Source organism: Opisthocomus hoazin, chromosome 24, assembly GCF_030867145.1.
Source record: "Opisthocomus hoazin isolate bOpiHoa1 chromosome 24, bOpiHoa1.hap1, whole genome shotgun sequence".
In the NCBI taxonomy this organism is placed as follows: Eukaryota; Metazoa; Chordata; class Aves; order Opisthocomiformes; family Opisthocomidae; genus Opisthocomus; species Opisthocomus hoazin.
In genome coordinates, this window is record NC_134437.1 from 7,578,535 (window position 1) to 7,604,584 (window position 26,050).

At 53.1% G+C, this 26,050-nt stretch overlaps 1 protein-coding gene across 4 annotated transcripts in view; it reads left to right on the top strand.

Moving 5' to 3' along the window:
• Window positions 1–26,050, top strand: part of ETS1 (ETS proto-oncogene 1, transcription factor) — a 78,937-nt gene that overhangs the window by 10,798 nt on the left and 42,089 nt on the right. For 2 of the 4 annotated variants that reach the window (XM_075442409.1, XM_075442410.1), the window contains exon 1: window positions 18,708–18,933. The exons of the other annotated variants lie outside the window; for them this stretch is intronic. In XM_075442409.1, coding sequence (XP_075298524.1) covers window positions 18,864–18,933 — 70 coding nt within the window. In that variant the 5' untranslated portion in view covers window positions 18,708–18,863. Of the gene's footprint in view, window positions 1–18,707; window positions 18,934–26,050 lie in introns of those variants that run through there. 4 annotated transcript variants of the gene reach the window in all.

The window sequence follows — 26,050 nt, forward strand, 5'->3', positions numbered from 1 at the left end:
GCGACTTGTTCCCGGCTCGTTAGTTATGCGCATTGGCCTCTTGGGAGAGGAAAAGCCCTGATGTTTAGAGACTTCTACAGCTAAAGACTTCAGCAGAACCGGTGACTGTTGTGGTCAAATGTACGGTTTGAAATCCCTCCTTGGCAAATATTCAGGCATTTTTATATTTTTTTTTTTCCTCCTTTGGTGAGCAGTTGTGTGTGAGCAGGAGATGGACGCAGAGAGCTGCTCCTGCGGCTGGAGAGAAACTCTGCTGCCTATTCCCAGCCCTTCTTATTTCAGCTATTTGCTCAACTCCTGTGGGTGACCTCTCTCAGCGTGATGTCAACTCTGCTCTGATGAAATCTGCCCTTGCAACATTTGTATTTACTCAAACGTTTTGCAAATCTGTGCCTGGAAAGTTTTCTTTGTGTTTTTTTTCCCCTACCCTCTCCCCTTTTCTGTGAAAGTGCTCTCTCCAGGGACCAACATATACGCAACACAGATCTTCATTACCCCATGCTGGGTCTGTGAAATTTCTTGTTGCAGAGACTGGAGCCTGGATCAAACCTCGCTGAAGCCAGTAAAAGAAAAAAAGCTGTCGTTGCCTTCAACAGGTTTTGATCAAACTTTTGGTACATTGGGATGGGTAGGCCAGGCTTCATTCTCTTGCAATACCGAAGAATTACTTTTCGGTTCTTCCTGTTGCAGTGCAAAGTAGTCTTTCTCTGATTTTTTTTTTCATACTGCAGTTTCTTCAGTCCAGAGCAGCTGCTAATTTTAAATGAGAGGAAACTCTTATTTGTATATACCGCTAGGAACGGTCTTTCATTTCTCCTTTGTGTTTTGGGTGCACATTAAAACCATTTGTCATCTATTATTCTGGGGTACTAGAGGCTATTTTGGTTTTCATGGTCTTGATGTTGGTGAAAGAAACAAGTCAACAAGGAAAATGCAAGTGTGAATATATCCTCTTGCAATAGAAACCCACAACGTTTCTAAAAGTTTTAGAGCTGCTTGCGTGTAGAGAAGACATTTTGCCTTTGAAACTTGGGTGAGTTTATTTACATTGTGCTTGAAGTTCAATTAGATTATTCGGGCATATGGATAAAGGAAAGCCTGATGTGGATTTACCTTGTTGATAATGACAAGAAGAGGTGCTACGTTTTGTTTTTTGTCTTTTGTTTCAAAAGCAAAAATTCGGAAATGGTGTAGAATCAGTTTTATTTGTTATCTCCAGTGCATGTGTTGGGACTGTTACTGCCCAGAGAATCAACCTAAACAGGGTCCACAGCAAGCAAAGGGCACATCCCAGAGGCGGTAGGAAAAAAGCTAGCAAGGAGGGAGCCTCTGCCTGTTTATGAAAACCACCTTGGACAGGTGGGAGTAGGGGTGTAGAGGCTGTCACACCTTAGCTGAACCCTCTGGTGGTCCAAAATTAAGGGTGCTGTGCGTCTGCCCAAAGTGCCCTTGCTGAACAGATGCTGAAAGCCACACTCGGCCCTGTAGGTTTAATTCCGAAGGTAATAGCATCCTAATGGTCACGTTTTTTGGCTGAGACAAGGTTAGGCACAGAACTGGAGCGGAGAAAAAGGCTGGATAGCGGCGTTATCATTTCAGTACGGACATCGCTCTGACTGTGCTGCCTTTTTGAGCCAAGGCCACTTTGACAGACACTTCCACTGTGAACAGATTTGTTTTCCTTAGTGACAGGGGAGATAAAACTGTTGTTAACGGCAAGCGAGGGATGAAACGACTCTGATCTGATGAAGTTTCTACCACTGTTGTGCTGAATTAGCATGTTTGGACTGCAGGTGCTCCCAGCCTTTTGGGCACTACAGGAGCATTTGAGGGGGTGATCTTACTTTCTCTGAGGCCAATGGGATTGGCTTCGGGATTTTGCGAGGCAAGAAATGAAATGAAAGCCTTTTCCAGAGGAGAAACTGGAGCCGCAGGTCTGATTCTGCTTCTCAGGACAATCAAAGCAATCCTGCTGGTTTCAATCGGGCTTCTTGCACCGAGAGGTTTTCGCAAAGAAAAGGCATCGCCTTAGGCTCATCCCTCACATTCAGTACGGTTCAGGCCGGCGCAGTGGGAGTGCACGGTGCAGAGAGCAGCCTTACCCAGTCTGTGGCCGATGCTGTCTGCCCACGTTAGCTTGGTGCCACCTCTCCGCCCAGAATATCGTGGGTTTATTAGCTTTGGGGGTGGCACATCCCTGATGCAGCAAACCTGCACCGACCCCCTGTTGCTTCATGGGCATCGGGTCCCTTCAGCCTGGGCCGTAGTTGTGTTGTGCTGGGTTTGGCAGGAAAGCCAGCCCTTTGTAGCTGGAGCAACGCTTTCCAGCGTGCCTCATTGCCCCGCGCAGATGAAACAGAGATGCCCTCCCTTTCCCCCCACCCTGCTAACTCCGGCTGTGATCTTCCCTCAAGCCCAGCTCTCAGCTCAGCCTGGACTGCAGGCAGGACTCCCACCAGGACCGCCTGCATCCGTGGCGAACTCTCCCTGCTTTTCCCCACGTTGCCCTCTCCTTCGCCGCGAGACCTGCTCTTTCCCTGGTGGAGATCCCCGGAGGAAAGCTCTTTCTGTGAGCGGTTTCTGGGCCGTCTTCCAGGCCCACGCTTGGAGGAAGGGGGCTTGGGGAGGAGGAGGAGGAGGGGGGACGGTGAAAGCTGACCAGGCTCAGCCCGATGGCTTCTCCAGCTGCAGCACATTTTCCGAGCGAAGCTTTTTTTTTTTTTTTCCAATAAAAAAAAAAGAATCTGCATTTTTTTTTTTTCATGTCCTTTTATCCTATTTTTAACTGCGGCCTCCTTCCTTTTCTCAGCCTCCTCCAACACTTCCCCCCCTCCCCTGCGCTGCTGCTGCCTCCCACACGCTCTCCGCGGAGATGAATGAGCGTCTTTTCACAGGGCGCGCACATCTGCTTGCGGCTGCGAGACCGAGCAGGACTTCGCAGGCGTTTCTCCTGGGCTGGCCAGTCTGTCCTCTCCCTCCTCAACAAACGAGGAGCGGGCAAGGGAGGACGTGGAGGAAGGTGAAGGGAAACAGAAGAGGGGGAGAAATAAAGGGGTGAGCCACCACGGGGAGGGATGAGTGAGAGCCAAGGCGATGGACTTGACTTGATTTGTTTCAAGACCAAACAAAAGCCGTGCACAAAACGCTGGCTCTGCCCAACCTGCGGCCGGTCGTTCCCCCAGATCCGCAGCCCGCCCTGGCCGTTCTCTCTGGCCCCAGGAATGAATGAGCCCTTTCTGCCAGGCTCGGTTGTTCTCCTCCAGCTGGCGAAGCGGCGCAGCCTCTTGCAGGCCTTGGGGTCTGGAGCTGTTTATAGCCCGGTTGGGATGGGTTTTGCTTTGACCCTTTTTCCTTCCTGGCAGTCTTTGGGTGTTTCACTGGCTCCAGCTAAAGGCATGACACACCTACCATACTTTGACGCTCTGGGTTTGTTGAAGGATGCACATCATTTTCTCCATTAAGAGCACTTACTCCAGTCTGTCAGCGGAGAGAAAAGACCCTTCTATGCCCTGTGAATGAATTGCAGAGCTGTGGGCTGCCTGTGGTGTCTTAGCCTCTGCTGGCCCTTTCGCCAGGGCGCTGGGAAAGGGTGCTGAGCAATTACTGGTTTGCTTTTCAGTGGGAGCTGGACTCGGGGTCTGATTTGTGTGGATCTCTGTCGTGTAGCAGGTGAGGCAAACACGTCCAGGCGACCCTGTGGTACCTAGTGATGCTCCTTCTGCATCCCCCCCTGTAACCTGCTGCAAGTCAGCACTTGGAGAGATTGCTTTGTGCTGAAGCAATAGAATGACAAAAATCCAGGCTTTCGCTTTGCCGTTTGCTTCCTGCCTGCCTCTGGAAAAATCCCCGTCCGCCTCTCAAAGACAAAACCCAAGGGAGCTCCCTGCATGTTGGGTCATCACCAGAGAATGAGCGCGGAGCTCTTTTCCCACTTGAGCCGCAGACTGGCGTCAGCTGGGGATCAGCTGCCGCGCGGGGAGGAATTGCGCTCGGAACAGGGCGCTGGTCTCCTGGATGAGCCCGGGTGAAAGCGGGAAGGTTGTTGATCTTTTTTTTGGGGTGATGCCTGCGGATTTGCCGAGGGCCTCCAGCAGAACATGGGGATGGGAGCTCCGCAAGAAGCAAAACTCGAGCTGGCGTGCTGCACCAGGGCTGTCGCAAAAATGAGCAGCAGTGCTGGCAGCTTTGGTCTGCCACAGGGAAGGAATAACTCGGCGTAGAGTCCAGGAGGAAAGGGACTAAGCGAAAGGCTGTCCAGGGCTTCCGTGGTGCCTTGAGGATGACTGCAGAAGTTGTCTCATTTCGGATTGGTCTTGGAGTAGGATTGATCCCACTGCAGGGGTGGAGTGAGGTGGCTGTATCTATTTCTTTTTCCAGAGGAGGAGGCTGTGCTGTACTCTTACTTCAGACAGGCCACACAAAGCACAACCGATTATCTTTGAGCTTTCCCAACCTCCTTTGCCTACAGAACCATGCTGGGAAGCCATGAGTGCTTGCCTTTGGGGATATGGGGGCAACTGAGCACCATCTCCAGAGGGTTTGGGTTGCACGTGGCCGGCCCTTCTTGTAGCAACACCTAGGTGGGCTTTGCTGTGCTGGCACAGAGCAGGGAGGGCAGCGTGAGGCCCAGCTACTGTTTTCTCTCTGGATGGATAGGGCTGGCTGGGTGATGCCAGGAGAGCTGTGTGCAGGGCAGGCAGAGGGGGACGTGGGGAGCGCGGGGGGCTGGGGCCCTGAAAACAGCCTGTTTCTTTCAGCTCCTGGCAGCGTGAAGCACCTCTCTCTCCCTCCAGATGTTCACTGTGTTTATAGCTGCTGAAGCAAGAGACTGAACTCTCTCATTAATACGTTTCTCTCTCCCTTTCTCTCTCTCTCTCACACTGAAGCCAGAAGTCTCAGCTCAGAGGTTGCAGCTGGAAAGGAGCTGGGGGTGAGGGGTGGGAGAGAGAAGGGAGGTGTACGCAAGCCTCCCATCCCATTCAACTCCCCCTCTCCACTTTCCCCCCCCCGAATCCTCCCAAAATACACATGCCCCGAAAAAAGAAAAACACTAGCAGATTTTTTATTTCAGAAAGTAAACACTTAGGCCATGGGGGTCTGGAGGTTATGGGAAAAGAGGAAACCATTGGGCTAATCAGGCCGGGACACACTTCCCCTGCTGAAATAAACCAGAAATCATTGCATTACTGGGCTCCGCCGCGGTTAACCCTGGTGCTGCCAACGCAGCTGAGCGCTGGGGAGCTGCGGAGAGCCCGTAGCCTGCCCACGCGTTTTCCCCGGCTCCCTGGTTTTCAGCCAGGACGAAGCGCCGATGCGGAAGGGGAGCCAGCACTCTGCAGCAGCCCTTTGGCATGCCGGCCCTTTGGGAACGAGCCGCTGGGAATTTTTTAGTAGGAAATGAGACCTTTTTTTCTATGGTTTTATGAGCCATCCTATAGAATTTCATAGTTATTCTTGCCTGAGAACTCTGCCTGACGGTTGCAAACCTCGACGGAGAGGAAATCTTTCTGTGCTTGAATCAGCGAGATGTGGGGGTAATTTCTGCAGAGCTTTGAACGGTTTTCAGAAAGCTCTTTTTTTCATCCTTGCTAGATTTGCATTAGGTGTGTAAATGATAACGGATTATTTGGTTGCAAACCCTTTGCGGAGGAATCCTTCCTGCTGTTTTTTACTCCTGTGTTTGTAGAGCACCCAGATCTGGCTGTAAGATGGGGGGCCCCTTGATGCTCCTGCAGGATAAAGAATAACTAAAGCCCAGGTGTAAATGAGCTAATGGGCCCTTTGCACCAACTTTACAAAGAGATCTCAATTTACCCTCTCTAAGCCTGGCCTTGGACTTCCCCTGGCTCCTTGCACAGTCTGAAGTGCATGCTGTAAATGGGTGCTCACTACCAGGTCTCACACATTTTGAGACCGCTGCAGCTATCCGTGCTTCAGAAAGGCTGGATCTCTAAGCCTGAACGTTTGCCATCATAAATGAACATTAGAGATTGTCCATTACCGTGAGCCTGGCTCTGTTTGATCAGCCCTCCTCACCGCGCTTGCTGACTCCCTTTACATCCTGCCAGGCTGAGATTTTCAAAGAAGCCACAGATGGGTTTTCCACCCAGATCCTTGTTGCATCCCAGCTGCTTTGAAAACCCCAGATCTTAGCATGATGCCCACGCTGACACGGTCTGTGATGGAGTCCACGGCGCGGCACCCTAAGCCAGTGCCCTCCCACAAGCCTCCCCTCTGCTAGCAATTACGGAGAGGGAACACAGCTGAAAGGAAAAGCCAGCATGGAGCACTTCTTAGCAAAAGGAAAGTGATCTTTCCGTTGACGCCGCCGAAGAAGGTTTTACCTCATCTGTTACAGTGTAAGCGCTGGCGGTGAAAGGTGCCGTCACCGGTTCCTTGAGCCGTCAGCCCAGCTCTTGCAACATTCCCACCAGAAGGCAAATCCCCAGATAGCGCACTGCGGACCTGCCACCCTGCTATCTCAAGAATGCATTTGAACAGTAGCTGTTTCTGCAGCCTCTGGAGGCCGAGGCTTCAGATGGAAATCAAGCTCTGTGGAGACAGTCCCACAGGGCAAATTTCAGGATTTTTGGAGTTGGTGCTCAGCTCAGATAAGCCCTTGAGAGCTCAGATACTTTATCTGAACATTATCTGAGCTATTTGCATCACTTCAGTCTGAGAAACCAGGCTGTCAGACATTCGGGGAGGGGGGCAAGTTGTATTAGGATGCCCTGTCTTTTCTTTTTATTGTTCCTTCTAGCACACAGACACCTCCAGGAGGACTGGGCTGTCCTGCGCCCCAGTGCAGGTCAAGGAGCTTACATGCAGGCTGGATAGCTGAAGAGCAGGAAGGAGAAATACCATGCCTAGAGCCACACGAGAGCAAGGACAGAACTGGGATGAATATTCCTTGGAAGTCCTGTAAGGGATTGCAACTCTCTGCTCTCTTTCTAAAATTGAATAGAAATAAACTCGAGCTGCCCCTGTTGTTAATTGTGAATGGAAACGATTCCTCCTTTTCAGGCCAGACCCAGGTCTAAGCTTTCTCAAATGCGGTGTGCTTTCTGCACCTTGTTTACCAGACCCTCTTTTGTGTGTGAAGTTTCTCACCTTGTCTGGAGCCCCTGGGGGGAAACATGGGGTCTGTGCTGTCTCGCTGCTCTCCTAGCATCTCTCGTCTTCATTCCTGCCTTGCAGCAATCAACTGTTTGACCGAAAGGACCCTGCAGGGCCTGGTCTGGATAACACAACATCCTCTTCCCAGACTGTGGGGTGCTTCAGTTCACCTGAGCTCTCAGTCCTGGTGGCTCTTCCCCAGCATCTGCGGTCTTTTTATGGAGGAAGGGTTCTCGGGGATGAGAACAGCAGATTTAGGAGACGCGGCTGAGATTGCAGGTTCTAGCAGCTGGGATATGGAAGACCTTGGCTACATCACTTAAGAGAAAGTCTTCAGGCATCTAAACCCCACTGGCTTCCACTGGAGTGAGATGCCTAAATCATTCGAAAGGCTGCCTGTGAGCCACTGCGTAGCAGTTTCTCATGTTGAGAAGCACATGATTAATTCATTGCACATTTTATTGCGAGGCTGAATTCATTGAGGTCAGGCGAGTGGCTGGAAGTCCCTGGAGAACGGTGTTGTACAAGCACTTGATATCTAAAAAAAAATTAAAAAAATAGACATCTTAAGCAATACTGAGCTGCTAGCGTGGCTGAGCCCTGGAAGCTGCTGAACACGTGCTGAAGTTTACCCAGCCCACCGGATGGACCTTCCCCGGTGGGGTTTTGTATCAATAGGCTTTGAAAAAGTTGCGGCGGGTCGATTGTTGGCTGTTTCATGATGGATGAAGCACAGTTTCTCTCTCTGCAGTCAGTTCCCGGGAAGGAAGGCTGCCTCTCTGGCAGCAGGCAGGGCTAATGGGGTTGTCTGTGTACGTTGGGAAGATGGTTTCTCTGCAGAAGAGCCATGGGAGAGTTGCAGCGGGCGGCTTGCCGGCCTCCAAATGACTCGAGTGAGGTGTGGGAAAAGCTGGGGCTGGAGGGTGGAATTTGCATGTGGGCTTATTTCTGGCATTAGGTTTATGAAAGGAGATTCGCAGCCAGCGTGAGTCGGCGCAGGTCCATCCTTTGGGAGCTGCCTTCGGAGACCTCCAATCCCCTCTTAGAGGCAGGGCTCCTCTTTTGGTGTTTTTTTCTTCTCCTGTGATGCTGCAAGGGCAAGTTAGGGTTCAAGGCCAAGATCTTGCCTTTAAACCCCTGAAGCCCGCGGTGAGACGGCGGGACAACGGGCTTGGCTTCAACCCGCTCAGTGGGAACGCTGCCATCGATTAAGGCAAGGGGCAGTGGATGGGCACACGCACCAAAAAGCAATATAATAAAGTTCATGACAGGACTTCCCTTCCTGGAAAGGGAAACAAGGCCGCTGACACGGCATGCACAGGGGCGCGCGGGGTGGCAAAAACACTTGCAGATATTCGCGCTTCCCGTAGCACAGATGGGATGGAGCAAAAGAAACTGCTCCACCAAAGCAGAGATTTCATTTCTACAAAGAGTTGGCCCAAACTGCTTCTCCCTAACTGATCAGCAGCTATTTTTCAGGAGTCAGAAATGCCTTTGTCCCCACATTTGTGTGATTCACTCTCCACATCCTAAGCTGAAGGGGTTTGAGGGCACTCGTTTTTGCCAGGCTGATGTCAGCGTTAAGGTAAAATAGGAAAAAAGGAAGAGATGCCCCAAGGGAGCCCGTTCATGGAAAATTTCTCATTTGGTCAGTTCCAGGCATCTCACAGAAGAGCCTGCACGCGGGAGATATCAACCCAGTTTTACAGGCTCAAGAGGCATTAATAATTATGGAAGGTAGTGATGGAAATAAAGCTGGCATCTCAGTCCTGCCCTGGACCAGCGCTTCGCCACGCTGCAACCTTGGGGTATCTACATCTCCTGTGAAATGTCTCCAGGGATGATCAGCCCTTCTCTTCCCTTGCTTTCCATCTAGTCACTGCCTAACCCCAGGAGACCAGATGCTTCCTTTGTCTGGCAGCTTCGGTTGTGTTGCTATCCAGGCAAAGAGCTACTACATGAAAGTAGGAGCTGTTTCCCTTGCTTTACAGTAATCAAAATGACAGGATAACGAGGCAACCCAGTAGCCTGCTTTGTCTTCCACTTGTGCCGAGTTGCAGGCTGGGTGTCAGCTCAGTCCCCTATCTAGATGAAATACGGCTTTTTCACTTTTCTGCTTGTTGCTGCCAAAAGTGACAGATTGTTCCGCGGAAGTCATCAGTATTTTGTCAAAATGAAATCCAAACATTTCCAGCCAGAACTCAGCATTTTCTGGTGCTGGCTGTGTTGATCCAAAAACAAATCTCCGTGGGAAATGCCAACATGGAAAGAAAATGGAGAAATAGGTCGGACTGTTGTGCAGAATGCTTCTCCTGGCTCTCTGATTCAGTTGTGTGTCTGCAAGGCAGAGGGCTGTTGAACTCAAGAGCTTCATCTGGACCACTCCTATGTTTATTTAGACCAGATTGGTGTAAACATGTTGACATGCACAAGGAGCCTGGTCTGTGCAGTTTGTGCCACAAAGTACGCGTGCACATTAAGCACCGATTCTCGCTCCCTGCTTTCCAGTATCAGGATGTGATGCTTCATCCAAGCTACAGCTTCGAGTTCAGGGAGCTGATTTGTAAAGTTTCACCCATCTGCTCTTGCCTTGTTCATGTCACCCTGTCTTCCTTCCCCCGACGCTGGCACCTAGTAAGGCTGTCAGTCTGCCTCTGTGTTTAGTGTAGCAGATATTTCCATAACCATCCATCTTCCAAAATCCCTCCCCGAGGGCCTCACAGCTCCGCAGTCGGCAGCTACAGTGGCACCGGACTGCGGTGGGAGGACTTTCCGCTCCACGCCCACCTGAAACGAAATGGTTTTATCGGGGCTCTCCCACGCCTGCCAAGCGCATCCCGACGCTCCCCTCCCCGTTGCTGCTGCTCCTCACATCATTAGCGCCAGAGATGTTTATAAATGGAAGAGATAATATTTTTCGTTTCCAGTTTGGGTTTCCAGGGCAGCCACTTTCTAAAGCACTTAGGAAGTTTAGAGAAGATGAGGTTATATAAACGATTTTTCCCCCCTGGGCTCTTATTAATCAAGTGGCTTGCGGAGCCATTCCCATCGCTTTGGGATCAAGGGCACTAGCTGGGCGAGGGGAGGCAGGCAGTTAACGCAAGACATCTTTTTCTTGGCTCTTACCCTTTTTTTTGGTAGGTTGGTGATGAAGGAAGCAGTCAGACCTGGCTGTTGGGCTTTGAAAGCAGCTGGAGGGCTGAGTAGCATGCTCCTAAGTTACAATCAAACCATGTTTTGGGCTTAACTCTTGTATTAGCCCTTTCTAGGCCTTCAAGTGAACCATGTAGTATCTTTTAAGGATGTTTTACCTGGCCCTGTTGATATATCCCTGTAAAACTTGATCATTTCATAAGATCATTTGATCATTTGATGAGATCATTTGAAACTTTGCATTTCCTGAGCGTAGACTAAATATGGTTTCAATAGCAACAGGCAACGAGTTGATCCTTGCCCTTCTACAATAAAACCCTATGGACATGCATACGCACAGACTAATTAATACATTTCCTGGCAAGCCCTAATGCATTTCCAAAGCTTCCCAGCGTTTTCCCACCCAAACTCCAACAGTGGCTGCTACCTGAGATGGCTGTGAGCAGCCCAGGCGGCTCATGGGTTTGGAAAATAGGAGCAAGCTTTCATTCCCATTAGAACGAAACCAAGTTTTGCCTCCTCTTCTGTGTCCTTCCTCCCGCTGTCTCCCCACCATCAGAGCTGAGGAATGAGGTCTTTCTGTTTTCCTTGGGTGGATGGAGCTCCGTCTGTAGCAGCAGGTCCAGCTGCCTCAAGCCTGGAGCCGAAGGTCCACAGGAAATCAGCTCATTAGTCGGTTGACCCACCTTCCCAGTCTTCCAGCCAGGCTCCCTCGGTGTGAAAATAATGATTTAAATAGCCAAGGGTGGAACATAATGATTTAAAGGGGGTAAAGGGGATATTCGCAACTGTAGGCTTGGCAGAAGGAAACCGTATTTCTTCCGGGTCTTGGGAGCGTGTGAGAAGAGGTGTTGAACATCTGGAGCGATTTAGCAGTTTCATGCTGTTGTGCGAGGCTGCGCGCTGGTGGTGGTGCAAACGTAGCTCACCCTGAAGAACCGGGATGGGCTGACGGAGAGAAAACCTGCTCGCGGCGTTTGGCTCGAGCGGGTGCGGGTTGGGCCTCGCAGAAGAGCCGTGGTGACCTCCTCCAGGGGCAGATGATGGGTCGTGGTGGCCCCAGGTCTCCATTGCTCACGACATTTAAGACAGCTCCTGTGACGTTTGCTGTATCGTCTGAACGCTGAATTTGCTTGACCTGTCAGAATTAATGTTCAGATGGGAAGGAAACTCCAAGCTTCACAGATATGTTTTGTTTCTTCTCACTCATGATGCTAAAACAAGAAATTGGCTTCCCAGCTAAAAAGGCAGATTCATGGCAGCGCATCCGCACCCGAGACCTACCCCTCCCACAGAAACCTCCTCAACGGGGCGAACTAGCTGGGTGAAAAGAGGGTTTGTTAACAGATTACTTTTAATTCACTTTTTTTTTTTTTTTATTTTTTCCATTTTGAACTGTCTTCCCATTTTAAAACTGTAAAAATAGGAAGTTTTAGCTCAGGTTGAATGACACTTGATTTTCCTTGTTTATTTTCTTTTCGTTCTTTTAGCCCAATCAGAAGTGTATAAAAAATACCCCAAACTGGTTTGTATCAACCCAGAATATACGCAGAAAAAATATTTACGTCTGCTTTTTTCCTCCCACTGCTAGCAAAGCCTCCCAAAATAATAAATAAATCGGCTATTTTCACAGCTTTTGCTGCGGGTGGTGGGGAAGCGGATAGAGAAGCAAACCAGTTTGGTGCTGAACCCCCTCGTATCTCCAGATCTCCGTTCAACAGCTTGCCGAAGATAATTAACGAACCTGAATTAACTGGTGGTGGTGCTGATAGCTGTAGGTGGGCGACCATACTTCCACTGGAGTCGCAGGCTCCTGCCGACCAGCTGTCTCTTCGTCATTTACACCAGCAAGGATTTAGGACTGAGGAGGACTAATCAGGAGACCCTCATGGGGAGAGAGGCGTGTTATTTAATTAGCTTTACAATGGACTGACTGGGAGGCACGTGGTGGCTCTAATGGAAGGAGATAGATGTCCTTTTAGCTGGGCTAATTGTTAGGAAATAGCAGAGTCTTTGTTCAGCCCCAGCATGTGGCCTGTGATCTCTCAGAGCCCAGAGGCTGCCCGCTTATAATTTTAGACAGATCTATTCAAGCCCGCTCCGTAGCGCGAGGCCGAACAAGACGGGTATTGTTGGCGAGCCAGGATCGCCGGCCAAGAAAACCACCCCGAAAAACCCAAACACGTGTAGAGCGGAATATTTCTCTGTCGTTTATTCACTATCGGGCCGGATTGCCAAGCGGAGACAATTGGGAGCGAGGAGGTTTCCAGCGCCGGGCGAGGGTTTTTCCTCTTTGAAACACATAGGCGGGCGAATCCGTCATCCGAGCGCGGGCCGAAGGGCTGTCTCCGCTGGCAGAAACCTATGTGGGGAGGGTGGCTTTAGGGCTTTAATAGCTAGTGTGGGTCTCATCCTGTAATTCCCTTGCTGTGGGCACGGCGTGCGCGGGGTAGCCGTGTCCACCGCCGGGTCGTCTCCGTAGACTGCGTGCACCTGGCAGCTCACGATGGTGGTGGGACGGTGGTTTGGGCTGGGGGGATCTTGGTCACTATGGATGCGATGTCTGCGCCTCCCAGTGTCTGCGCGACAAGGGATGGGAATCCCAGTTCTCTCTCCTGAGATTTCCCCTCCAGTCTCTCTCTGGTGAGACCCCGTCACGGTCCCCAGCCCCTGATCTTTTCCTTTGGGCTGATGTTCCCAGCCTCTTGTGAAGCGATAAAATGTTGTTTAATTAAAAAAGAGCGATGGAGGCACAAAGGTTTGTAAGAGGTCATGTGGAAATATTGACCAGGAATGAAACTTCTATCTCTTGAACCTCTCTGTCCTGGTCATGAACGTTAGCCTGGGGATCATTGCACTCATGTCTTTTATTTCTCCACACTGACCACTACCAACCAGCTGCGTGCAAGCGTGTTTTTCTGGTGGCTGCCATTTCTTAGGCTGTGAATTCGTATACTGGAGGTTGGTGCTGGACTGACCTTCCTTGGGAGGTGCTTTTGTGGCTCCTGGTGCCTTCATGTAAGTGAAATGTGGCCGTTACTCGGTATTTCTTCAAGCAATGGGTCTTTTTTTGTTGGTGGTGGGTTTTTTGAAAGATTGAAAGAGCAGATAAGTGTGAGTGAACAGCCTAGCTGTCCAGGAGATCTGCTTTATTGGCAACGACCCCATTGCCTCTCCTCTGTGATCCCTTACCTACATCCCAGGGAAGGGGATCTCAAGGATCATCAGAAATCGGTTCAGTAACCTCTGTCACCAGAGACTGGTGAATGCCAGGGGTGAAGTCGCAAGCAGAGGCGTGTTGCTAAAGTCTGAGCTGGCTGCATTTGTTTCTGCTATGAAGGAGACTGCCCAAGAGATCTGGCCAAAGATGGGACGTCCTGCAGATGAGGTTTGGCGCATATCAGCTCAGAGTAATTGTGAATCTCAAGATTTAAACAGCAAAAATCCTCGGGTTATGTTTACCAAGAACTCAGTGCTGTTACTTGAGGAGGAGAGGGGAAAATGTACCGAAAGCAAACAGCGCTGCAGAGCAGCTTACGTGGATTTTCCATCCGGCCAGTTCTTCCAGCAGGGTAACAAGTGAGTGACAGCACCCCCCGCCAACGAAATCCAAGGCAGAATTACAGCGCTCGAGCCCAGATTAGCTAATCAGGTTACGAATCAGCATGGGACCTCTGGGAAACCAATAGCAGGAGGCACTTGAAGATGCTCAAGCAGCTTGCGAGACGGTTGATTGAGATACCTACGGCGCGTCAACCGGACCCCTCGCAGCCGCGCGGGGATGCGCGCGCGCGCGTTGGAGTCCTGACGCCTAGCTGGCCACAAAGATGCTTTTGTGAGCCATCTCCTCTGGGAATTTAATGAGAGCAGGAGTCGGGGAGGCTCGGAGGCGGCTTCCTCTGCTCGAGCCTGGAGGGCAATCAGAGGACGGTATTGTGGCAGCGACGTCTCCGGGCTGAGCCGGGGCCTGAAGTCTGGATCTCCGCAGCGCGAACAGAAACTTGATTTTAACGCAGACAGCGCGGCGGACGGGGACTTTCCGTGACTCCAGCCCTGGAGTGCGGAGCAGCGAGGGGACCCCGGAGGCCACAGCCATCCGGGTCACGGAGGACCCAACCCTTTCGTCACCTCCTGGGCACAAATGCTAGATCTGTGAGCAGCCTGCCTTCCCGACAGACAGCCCGGGGGGCACACGCAGTACGTGCTGACTAATGAGCTCTATTTCCATGCCCGCTGCTTAGCCAAAAAGGGGAGGCTGTAGTCACCAGGACTACGAATCCAGCCTCCTTTTACCGGCAGAAACCAACTCGCTGAAATACTTCCCAGCTATGACAGGGAAGCTATCGCGTGAAAGAATTTCTCGTATCATTTTAAATTCCAGGAAAGGTATCTCCCTGGGGAACGGTCATGGCAGCTGCTTGCTCTTTCCTCTCATTGCAGAGGGCCACCTCCACACCCAGAGCCACCTCCCTGCTCTTTCCTTTCTCGGAGTGGTGGCTGCTGCTCTTTCCAACAAAGTCCCCCTTACGATAAATCCTTTCATGTCCCAGTTTCTCCCTGGAATTGCACGACACTTCTGTGGTTGTGTTTTTTTTTTCTCCCCTTCCCCTTTGCTCCTGATTTTTGTCTCATGCCCTCTGGATATCGTTTACTCGACGAAACATCAAACCGAAGCCCTGACCGCTTGTGGTCATTAAAAATCCCATGGTAGTTTTGGGGAAGGCTCCAATTTGGCTAATTACGCTCTGCCATAAATATCCCCCTGCAGTTTTAATTGGATATGGTGTTCTTCATTTCCTGTCCATAACAGCTGGGTGGTGTTGCTCCGCGTTCTGACGTAGCCGTCGCATTTCACCCCCGAGGTGGCCGCATTTCGGTAGCAGCGCTGCTAGGAAAGAGGACGGGTAAAGGTGAGGGAGAGGAGAAGCTGTCCCACCTCTGTAACATCTGGAGGAGGGCCAGCAGCTGCCGGTTTGCCAAAGGGCCGTGACGGGAGCGAATTTGGCCCTGCCAAAGGGAAAGAGCCGGCCTCGGCTAGGAGAGAGGTCGTGGAAGAGCAGTCCTGCCCGCACTGCGCGTTCGGAAATCACGGCAAAGGCTCCAGTCTCGTAATACCTCTCCTCGACGCTGAATGAATAATTACTATTCTTCTTTTAAACCAAGGTTAGTCAGCGTCCCTGGGAACAATGTGGCATTACTGCCCGTCCTTTCTTTGTTCCAAACTCTTGAAAAACAGTCAGGCTGCATTGTGGAGGGAGGGCAGATGGTTATCTCCCATCAACGGCAAAATCTTTTGGCTATATTAATGGCAGGAGGGCTGTTCTCCGCAACTCAGCATCCTCCCTCGACAGGAGAGGGCCTGAACAGATATTAACGTTGAATAACGACAGAATGGAAAAGGAGGGTGAGACTTGGATGTGGAAGGGGAAAGATTTTTCTAAAGCCTGTAAGCAGCAAATAGGAACCAGTTGCTGAGGCGAAGTCATGTTTGGCAGGTCTTGGACTCCAAACGGTCACATCCCAGCTGAAGAAACTAATCAATGGATTCCTTCCATGCCTTCTGCGAACACTGAGCCATTGAGCGGCTCAGCTGGAGTTCAGAGCCAGGGCTTTCATGTTGCAGGCTATGAAGAGAACACAAATTAAGGCGGCCTCTAGGACGGAGCCGACTTCGAAGGAGAGATTCGGCTGCCCTGGGAGGAAACCTCTGTCCACAGCCTCTCCGTTCTTTTCCTCTGCTTTGGGGGTTTTTGCCCCAGTGCTACTTTTGGAAGCATTTCTAGTTTTCCCGCACCTAGGGGCTGCCATACGTTGCACAAGCGAAATGAAACCGGGGTTCAGGGGAGCGCGGAGGGAGGTGTGAGGCAGGGGAGTGGAGAAGCTCAAAGCTTCGCTGCAGCCACGCTGCGCCAAGCTGCGGCTCGGTGTCTTCGGCTTTGCTGAGCTGCAATGCCAAGAGCATGAGAATCTTTCCTAATAAAAAACGCACGAGCTGCGAGGAAGATCTTTATTAGAGCCTTTGTACTGGTCCAGGAGAGCAGGAGCCCCATTACAGGTGCACTGGAGTTCAGCCAGTCCTTAAGACCGCAACACTCGCAGGAGAGGCCGAGCCAAACGCATCGGCCCCTGGGAGCAAGGCTAAAGCACGGACACCATCGGGGCAGCCGCTGCCTCCTCCGGCGCTGCTTTTTAATCCCACCAGCAGCTCCACCTGGGACCATCTCTGCTCACGAGAGCCTTCTCCTACGTGGCCTCCACAGCCTGTGCCCGTCAACGCCCGCTCCTGCCAGCCCCGGCGACCTCGCCGCGCGCCTCCGCTTCTGTTTCAGCCTGAGGATTGTGGTTTGCTGCTCTGAGCCGGGCGGATTACCGAGCGCAGCCGAAGCGGGGGGAACGCTGGGGTCATTTCAATACAGTCAGGACCGCAGGTGCTTTCTGACGGCTTCGTCGCCGCGGCCGAGAGCCCACCGCCAGCTGCGTAAAGCGGTCCCCTCCGCGCCGGCGCGCGCACCGCGCTCTCCCACACTCGCCCCGCCGCAGGATCGCGGGCTTTTCGCGCTCGCCCGGGAGCTTGCAGCGGTGTAGGAAGGGAAGGATTGCCAGGCTGCGATAACTGCGTTGGGTTTCTCTTCCCGAGCCTGCTCTGGAAGGGATCGTACAGAGAGGCAGCTGTTTCTCCTGAATCCCCTTCTGATTTTCAGCTGGGAACCTGCTGCTAAAGCTCCTCTCTGTAGTTTCTTCCTTCAACCATTGCTGTGCATCCTGTATGGGGAAGAGGGAAAAGAAGCCCAAAACGAAGGGCGGGTGCAAGCCCAGTACCCTGTAGGGGGAGAGGCAACGGGGACCGAGTCTTCTCCTTACAGCCATCCTCTTTTCGCTTTCAGATTTCCAGGTTCATTCCCGTGGCAGGTTTCAAACCAAGGACCTGCCACCCGAGGTTTCAAACCTTGTGCCCAGCTCGGGTTCTCTGAAGCACACGGGAATCTGTGGAGGGAGGTTATGTCCTGCTCACACAGAGCATCGCTGGTCCTGCTCCGCTGCTGCAGGAATAGATTGCCCATAACTGAGCTGGCAAGTAAATTGGCGATACGATTGCCTGCAAAATTGGAAATGTGAGTGCTCCTCGACGGGTGAGGTGCTTCAAAAATGAACTTTTGGCTGGCGCTGACTGCCTGCCCTCAAACATCCCGCTGTCTGCGACTCGAGCTGCCTGCTGGGTAAAACCGGCTGCTCGCGCGAGCCAGCATCAGGCTCTCGATTTCTGGCCCGGGTACCTCGCAGCTTCTTTCAGTCACACAGAATTTTCTTCTATAAAAACACCTGAGGCGCCTGAGAAAGGCACTGCCGAAGGAGCTAGAAAAAAATCCTGAGCTGTACTGTCTGTGCCTGCAGCTCCTCTTTCAGTGCATCGGGAGGTTTCGATGGTGTTTGCAGGCAGGACCCTGGTTCACCCTCCGGGTCAGTGGGTAGCCTCGAGCCCCGGAGGCTGACTCACATGGCTGCTCTCCGCCGTTACAGCCGGGATGTTCATTCGAGCCCGGCTTTGATCAGAGCAGCCCGGTCTCTGCCAGCGCGTCGGAGTCTGTTAAGACTTTCAGAGTGAGAGAACCACAAGAGCTGGTTGCTAATGACTTTTTTTTTTTTTTTTTTTAACACTTGTACCGGTAAGTTGACATCTGTGAGTCATAATCTCCCTTCTGCTCTGCCGTTTGCGGTCTGAAGCTTGTGCTACCTAAATATAATAAAACATATTTCATGTGAGAACCCGTATTCTTCTGCTAACGCCTTGCCGTACCGGCATGCTACTCGCCTCGCATTCCCTAAGCTGCTTTTTTACCCAGCCGCTTCCCAAACCTTTTTGGCCTCCCACCCGCACGAAGCACGTCCTTGGACCCTTGGCCATCGCCCGCGCTCACGGGTGGGAGACGACGGGGGCGACGACGCGAGCGTGGAAGGCGTCGAGACGAGGCAGGGCGAAGGCGTACGGCCTGGTTTCCAGAAACACGGTTCCAGAAACGCGGCTCGGTCTCGGCGTTACTGCGCTCGGCGGCGTTTTCCCAGCGCTAAAACTCCAGCTCCCAGTTTCCCCCCCCCCCTCCCCGCGTTTCGGGGCTGGGATGCAAGCGGGGGTCGCGGCGGGGCCCGGCTCCGCGCTGGATGCGCTGGGACCCCCCCTCCATCAGCCCTTACCCCCCCTTCACCCCGCACCTCTCCATCCAAGGGGCCGCACCCCTCCATCCATCCATCCCCCCCCCCCCCACGCCGAGGGGCCGCCTCCGGGGCGGGGGCAGGCGGGTCCCTCCCCGCCGCTGTCACCGCTCGGGCCCGGCCCCAGCGCCCTCCCCTCGGCGGCTCAGCCCGGGCCGGGGCGGCGGCGGCGGCGGCGGCGGGGGAAGCGCGGAAGAGCGGGAGAGAGGAGCGAGGAAGGAAACGGGAAGAGGAGGAAGAGGAGGAGAGGGGAGGGAGGGAGGCAGGCGCCCGGCCGCCGCTGCCCCGGGAGCCCCGCTCCGCTCACGGCGGGGCTCAGCCGCCGCCCCCCCCCCCCCCCGGCCCCGGTCCCAGTCCCGGTCCCGGTGCCGGTCCCGGCCCCAGCCATGAAGGCGGCGGTGGACCTGACCATCATCAAGACGGAGAAGGTGGACATCGAGCTCTTCCCGTCCCCCGGTAAGCGCCCTGCCCTCCCTTCCCCGGTCCCCCCCCCTGCTGCCCTCCGCGGGGAGCCCGGCGGATCCCCCTTTCTCAAATGTCTGCCCGGTGAGGGTTGGGGCTTGGGGGTTCTTTTTTTTTTGGGGGGGGGGGGGCTGTCTTTGGGAAGGGAAAATGAAACGCACCCCTGAACTTGCAGCGGGGCGGCCCCGCCCGGCCCTGCGCTCCCCCGAAGTTGCTTCCCCAGCACTTTTCAGACTTTCCACATCCCCCCACCGCACCCCTTTTCTCTTAAAAATCACCCCCAACCCATCCCCTTGTCCTGCGAGGGGCGAGCACCTCCGGCCGGGGGGCACGGGCAAGCGGGGCAGGAGATGCACTCGGGTGGGTCGGTGGTTTTGTTTTCACCGGCTCCCCGGGACACCCGCACCCTTTTCCCGAGTGGGTGAGCCAGCCCTGCGCAAGCTCCTGAACTGGGGTCTTCGTTCCCCGCCCCGTCCCTCGCTGGAAATGTGGTCCAAGCACTCCTGGAATTTGGGAAATAAAACCTCCAGCGGTACCTCCTCTGGATGTACCACGCTTAAACCGGGAAAAGCCCGCTGCTTTGATTTGTATTTTTTCCTTCCCTCTCGCTGGAGCTGGAGAAACGGGTGGAGGAAGGGTGCAGGAGCTATCGGGGAAGATAGCAACATGTTCTGTCTGAAGATGAGGAAGAACTTCTTCCCTCTGAGGGTGACGGAGCCCTGGCCCAGGCTGCCCAGGGAGGCTGTGGAGTCTCCTTCTCTGGAGATGTTCAAAACCCGCCTGGACACGGTCCTGTGGAGCCTGCTCTGGGTGACCCTGCTTGGGCAGGGGGTTGGACTGGATGACCCACAGAGGTCCCTTCCAACCCCGACCATCCTGTGATTCTGTGATTCTGTTGCTGAGATGAGGCGTGTGGGGTTTGATTTTTTGGTTGTTTAGCAGTTTAGCTGCTGCTGGCTGTGGTTAACGCTACTGGTTGAGCCTTTGCTCACATACTGATGTCGTCTGCGTGCCTGCTGACCCCAGACGCTCAGCTGGTTTCTGCCTTGCTCGGTCGAGGTAGAGGATGGGGCTTGGAGGGCCTGCAAGGGAAAAAAAACTTCTCTTTCTGGGTACGAGGGAGGGTGGAAAGAGTCCTGTTGCTTCATCCTGCTGTAATTCCCACTGTGCTGGAGCGGAGGTTTGCTGGTGCGCTGAAGAAAATCCAATTAAAGGCTGAGTTGTGCATTTCTTTGCCAGTCAGCAAGCTTCTAGGATACCCGGAAAGGGGGCTCAGCCCCTGCCAGGCAATAGGATTTCAGGCTGCGTGTGGGAAATAAAAATGACAGCTGACTGCGGGAGCGCAAGGGGGTCCGGAGCGGCGCAGGGCTTGGCACTCAGACTTAAAATAGATGCTTGCATAGGATCAGCTTGTCTGCAGAGAGCTCCGGTAAGTCAGCACCAACCCGGGGCATCTGCCGCCGGTGGGCTGCGCGGTGTCCGACGCGGGGAGAGCGTCCTTCGCCCGATCCGTCTTCCCGCTCTGCCCGCGCACGGGGAGGACCCGCTCGTAGCTATTTCAGCGCTCTTGACAGCAAGGCTGAGCCCGGCTTTCAGGTGTGGGCTCCGAAGGGCTGGGCTTCAAAATGCGGTGGGGACACGGGATGTTTTTGCCAAAGCACCTGCGGAGGTTAAATGAGAGGCTCTGGTGGAGCTGAGGAGTTGTTTGTGCCTGTTTCCTAAAGGTTTGGTTAAAAGAGGCTCGTTCCTCCTCTACGGGTCATGACGGCAGTCTGTTTGCTTGCAGGGGAAGAAAATGGGATGGGAAGAAACACCATTGGGGCAGGGCTGGGTGGATCTGGGGTTTATTTTTCAGTTCAGACCAAAAACTTACACATCTCCTGGCAGGGGTGAGAGCGTGCTACAGAGGCTCCTGTGTTGTTTGGGTGTTTGGGCATTGGATCTGTGTAATCACCTTGTGCCTAGAGTGAGGACTCGCTGTTTTGCCCTGCCTTAAGTCCATTTTCTTCTCTCCGTGAGAGCTCGGTTGCAGCTTATGTCAGCGAGCGACTTTTAGAGTTGACCCAAAGTTTAAACTTTGGCAGGAAGAGCGCTGAAAAACAACAACCAAAAAGGTAAAAAAGAGCTGACTCCCTATCGACTTCAGCTGCGCTCGCTTCTGTTTTGGTGGCTGCGCTAACACAGCGAGCCAGAAAGGTCAGCCTTGTCAATTAGCTGGCTTAACCTCATTTCCCCTCCAACTTTTTAGAGGACGCTGAAGCTTTCTTGCTTGGTCGGATTGATGTTGAGAGAGGGAGTGTGGATGCTGCTGGCTGATGTTGCTGGGACCCAGCGGTGCCCTGCGTAGGGGACATAACTTTTCTCTGCTCCTGTCTGTTTTGGACTGCGGCTGAGGACTGGACTGCTCGCTGGTGGCTCGTCCAGCCCTAGGTCCCGTTGCTGAATCTGCCACCAAACGTGCCCATCGCTCTTGTTTTCAAAACGGGCATCGGCTTCAGGGAGAAGGGGTCCAGCCCCTCATTCCTTTGCATGCCAGCGAGCAGCAAAGCAGATTTGCTTCACGGTAGCCATAGGGTTAACCTTACGCAGGGAGAGTCGTTGCAGGCATGGGTTTTCAATTGTGCAAGATGTTTAATCTGCCAGGTGCTTGATGCCCCGTAAAACTGCGGAGATGCACTGCACCGTCCCCCCTCTCACTCCCCTGAAATAAAACCCCACTCCCACCCACACGTGCAGGCAGCCCCTGCGTGTAAAACCTCGGTGGGATCTGTAAGTGTGTCCAAAGGGTTTAAAAATAACCTGAAAGGGATGTGAAGTTGCACGAAGCTTCCAAAGCCAAATTCCCACCCCCCCCCTCCGCTGCCAGCAAGAATGTGTGAGTGAGATGAGTAGGTCAGGAGCCAAAAAACCACAGTGGTGGGCTGCTTCTTTCAGATACGAGTTGTGTGTGCGTGGGTTTTCGTGAGGAGGATCTGACGGAGTAGATGCTAACGTAGCTTTGGATTGCAGATGCGTGACTGAGCCGCCAATGGGTTGGTGGGACGTAGCTCCCCGGCTTTATTTCGGGCAGTAAAAAAAAACAACGATGCAAAAATCAACCCTGACAGGAACTTACCTTGCAACTGGTAAACGCTGCCCTCTGCAAATGGATTGGTTTCCTCCAGTTGTGCAAAGCTCTGTTGGCTCTCTGTGGTCAGAGTTAAAAGCAGCTCTTCTGCAGCCTGCTGTAGGTGACCCTGCTTCGGCAGGAGGGTTGGACTGGGTGACCCACAGAGGTCCCTTCCAACCCCGACCATTCAGTGATTCTGTGACCCTGGCTGGAATGGGCTCCCAAATACTGAGAGAAAACGACATTTTTTTAGCTAATGAAGCTGCTGACTTGCACCCCTGGGGCACCCCACAAGGTACCCTGGAAGGGCTGTGGTGGTAGGTGGTGATGCTGAGCATCACAGGGGAGAGAGATGCTGGGCTCCCCGTCCTTCTGCATCCACTCCCCCTCCTGCTTCCGTGCTCTGGAGGTGTGGTACGGGCACGGGGGTGGATTTGTTCCTGCCTGGCCTGAGAAGAGGAATTGGTCTGTGCACGTGCAGCGTAGAAATCCCGACTGCTGGGGGACAGAAGGACGCTTCCCATGCGTCCCCTAAGGACAGCCGGGAGACAGAGGCGTTTTTTCCATCGGCCTGCGCGTGGGTGGCATCCCAGGGGGGTATTTTTATCTGGCCAGAGCCTTTCCCTCTCTTCAGGGTTTGGGACGCCGCCGGGTCAGGGCTGAAGCAAGGTTTCTCCTGCTGCGTTTGCTGCAGGGTAGAGGGAAGCGGACAGCTTCTGCGCAGCGTGTCTTCGGACGTAGGACCTGCCTGCATCGCGCCGCTTCCCCTTCCCACAGCCAGGTCAAGCTTTTCTGTCCTTTGCTTTCGCTTTCAGTGCAGGCGAAGAAGGGAGTTTGCGTTTAAAGCCAGTCTTCTGGCAGACACGTACGCTCCTTCGCGGTGCCTTGCTGCAGGGAAACGGCAAAGTGCTTTGCGAGTCTGAATGCATCTTCGTGACGGTCTTAGGATGGGATCCTTCATCCCTCCATCTGTCTCATCTAGGGAGGGCAAGTTTCCAGCCACACCTTCGCTCCCAGGTCTTTATTTATGTGCAGGGCAGGATCAGCACATTCAATGCAGTCAGTTTGCTGAGCTGGTTGGGGATAAGAGAGCGGTAGCACACAGGGACTTGGAACACCCCTTCCAAAAAGGAAGGTTTGATCCTGCGTTGTTCTTGCAAAGCGCTCGGACTCCAGCTTGGTCCCTACAGCTGCGTCAGCCGCTGCGTGACTCAGTTTCCCTGCTGCTGTGAAGAGATCGGTCTCGTGGGTGGCTTGCAAGGCCGCTTTTTCACACGCGGGGTGAAACGCAGCGGCAGAACACAAGCATTTCCCTCTGCCTCGAGATGTCCCCTGTCCCTTCCTCTGCATCGGTTGCACTGGAAGAGCTTTTACCTGGCCTCACGGGGACGGGCTGGGCACACTTGCAACGCCAGGAAAGGTGAAGTGATCCCAGGGATGCGACGAATCGCAGCCGGCATCTTTCTGAACGATTTTCCTTCTGCGTGAGCAGCAAAGGTGAGAGCTGGGCTTTGGCTGTGGATTGCTGTGTGTGGGCGAGCCTCTGATAAACTGAAGGGCTTTGGGCTCCTCTGGCGTTTTCCATGCTGATTGCCTGCGGAGGAGGTGAGAATTTGGGCTGAAAAAGGGCAATTATCTCTCTATGCACTTACAAAATGCCCATCACTGTGGTATCCAGCTGGGATGGGGGAATGAGAGTTTCCCAGGAGGGAGGGGATGCTCTGCACCTGGCTGCCACCAGCTCCAACTTTTTTAGACTTCTGTCTGCTTAAGGGACAAAGCTGTGATAAGAGGTGGAAAGAGGACCACTCCATAGACTTTTCCTTCAGGGATACACTGGCTAAAACACGTCCCAGACGACCGCATTTTTACCTGGGTACAGGGAGCAGAAGGAGATTTCCAGGAAAAAGGAGCGAAGCTCCCTTCATTCCGCTTTTTCGTCGTAAGCTCCCCCAAGCATGTAACATCTGTGTAATTACAGTGTTGTTACACAAAAGGGCTGCTAATTTGCCATGTAATTACAGCGTGCCACGCTTTGATAGGCCTTATAAAATAAAGGGATAACACAGTCTCGTGCTGGAATGCTGCACTCGAGCTCTCCAAAGCGAGCTGACGAGCGCGTCGTATGCCATCCCGCTCTCCCAAATCCATAGCGGATTGCTGGCAGGCAGGCAGCAAGTAGCTGGGAGCCTGTACTTACTTCATCAGGACCATGGCACACAGAGTTTTACCAGGGGAACCAGGTTTTGAGTGAAAAAGCAGCGACTGCATCCTCCTGGATGGATCCCTGCTGTGTGGCTGAGCTGGCAACCAGGTTTAGGGAAACAGCGGTGCCAAGGCCGTGCTGTGGGTAGACCTTGGGGTGATATTTTGGTGCTGGAAGCAAAATGGAAGGTGGATGGGTTGTTCTTCACCAGTTGCTGTTTCGGTGAGAGCAGATACATCACAGGCACTCGGGGAAGAGGTGGGTGTGGAGAAGACCACTCTTTTGTCTGAATGTGGTTTGGGGATGTGAACTTGGAATTCTGTCATCCCAAATGGCTGTTTCCAGTTGTGGTGCTAGTATCAGCTGGGATTTTGGGGAAGAAAGGAACAAATCCAGGTGGATATGTCCCAGACAAGGCAAGAGAGTTTTTTCCATTTTGCACCGTCAGCTGCTCCTTTCACGGGCACAAGGTGAGCAGATTACAGGAGTTAGGAGAGCAAGTGTCATTGCCGTCCCTGGAACGGATCCGAAGGATGGAGCTGCTGGCATCTTCCAGGCTCACACATTTTCCTCGGTGGAAGACCTGTGCTTGGTGGGGTGGTGCCAGGGGACCAACTGAAGTGAAGGTGGAGGGGATGATCTGCCTTGCTTGAGCATTAAAATGCCCCTGGAGCCAGGGACTGACGCTTCATTGCGCCGTGAGTTTGGGGATCCCCACGGAAACTGGGCTCTTCCTTACGGATGCAGGCTCGTGCCTCCGTAGGTCAAGCCCTGACCCCCCAGGTTTGCTTCTCGGCTGGGCGTTAGGGTTTGCAGCTCGTCCAAATCAGCGTAGCACCCCTGAAGCCGGGGATATATGCCCTGATCCAGCGTAAAGCCTCATCACTGCAGAAGCCGGTGGGACAAATCTGTAGCTGATATAAACTGCAGAGCTGTCTCGCCGCCAAAAATCGGGCCTGCATCCCCCTTTTTTTCCAGCCCCTGACAGAGTTATGCATCTCAACTCTTTTGTTCCTCTTCCGTGACTAAGCCGCTCGCTGCCTGCGTTTCTTTTTTTTCTTCGTTGTATATTTTATAATCTTCCAACTAGATACAGAAAAAAAATTCGTTTGCAGCGCTGGCCAAGAAGGCTCTGGTTTCCCTGGCGTCGGGCCATGCTTACATCTCCAGTCAAAATACTGCTGGTTAAACAATAAATATTTATTGATTCTCCTACAAGCTCCTACATTTTTCCCAGGTGCAGTGGAATTGGAGGTGGGGGGGCCACTTGAGTCCTACCGATAGCAAAATTGTGAGATGGCTCCGGAGATAACGTCTCTCTGGTGGTCTCGGACGCGAAGGTGACCCTCGCAAAGCTGGGTTCGGTCCCGCTGCGTGGCCCCACACATCCAGCCCGTAGATCTGCTCCCTCCCGTCTGTCCCAGCTTCCCCGGGTTGGAGGATTTGTGCCTGTGACTGCTGCAGGCTTTGGGGGTAATTACATGAAAACATGCAAATCTGCAGGTTGCTTTACCTGCCTGAATACCTCCCTGATCCCAGGAGGGACTTGCATCCTCAGGAGGGATACATACTTCGGTGTTGGGTCCAGAGAGGTGGCAAGAAAGAAAAAATCAGCTCATTTTCAGTTTGTAATTTGGTTAAAAGGCTCAGCCTTTCTATCTAGATTGTAGACGCCCGCTGGATCTGAAAGCTTGTAGCATGAACAGGCTGCAAACGTTTGCATGCAAAGCCTGAGCTCCTGCAAGGCTGCGTGTGTTTAGACGAAGGCAAAGCCCTTGGCGCTCGCGTTCAAAAGT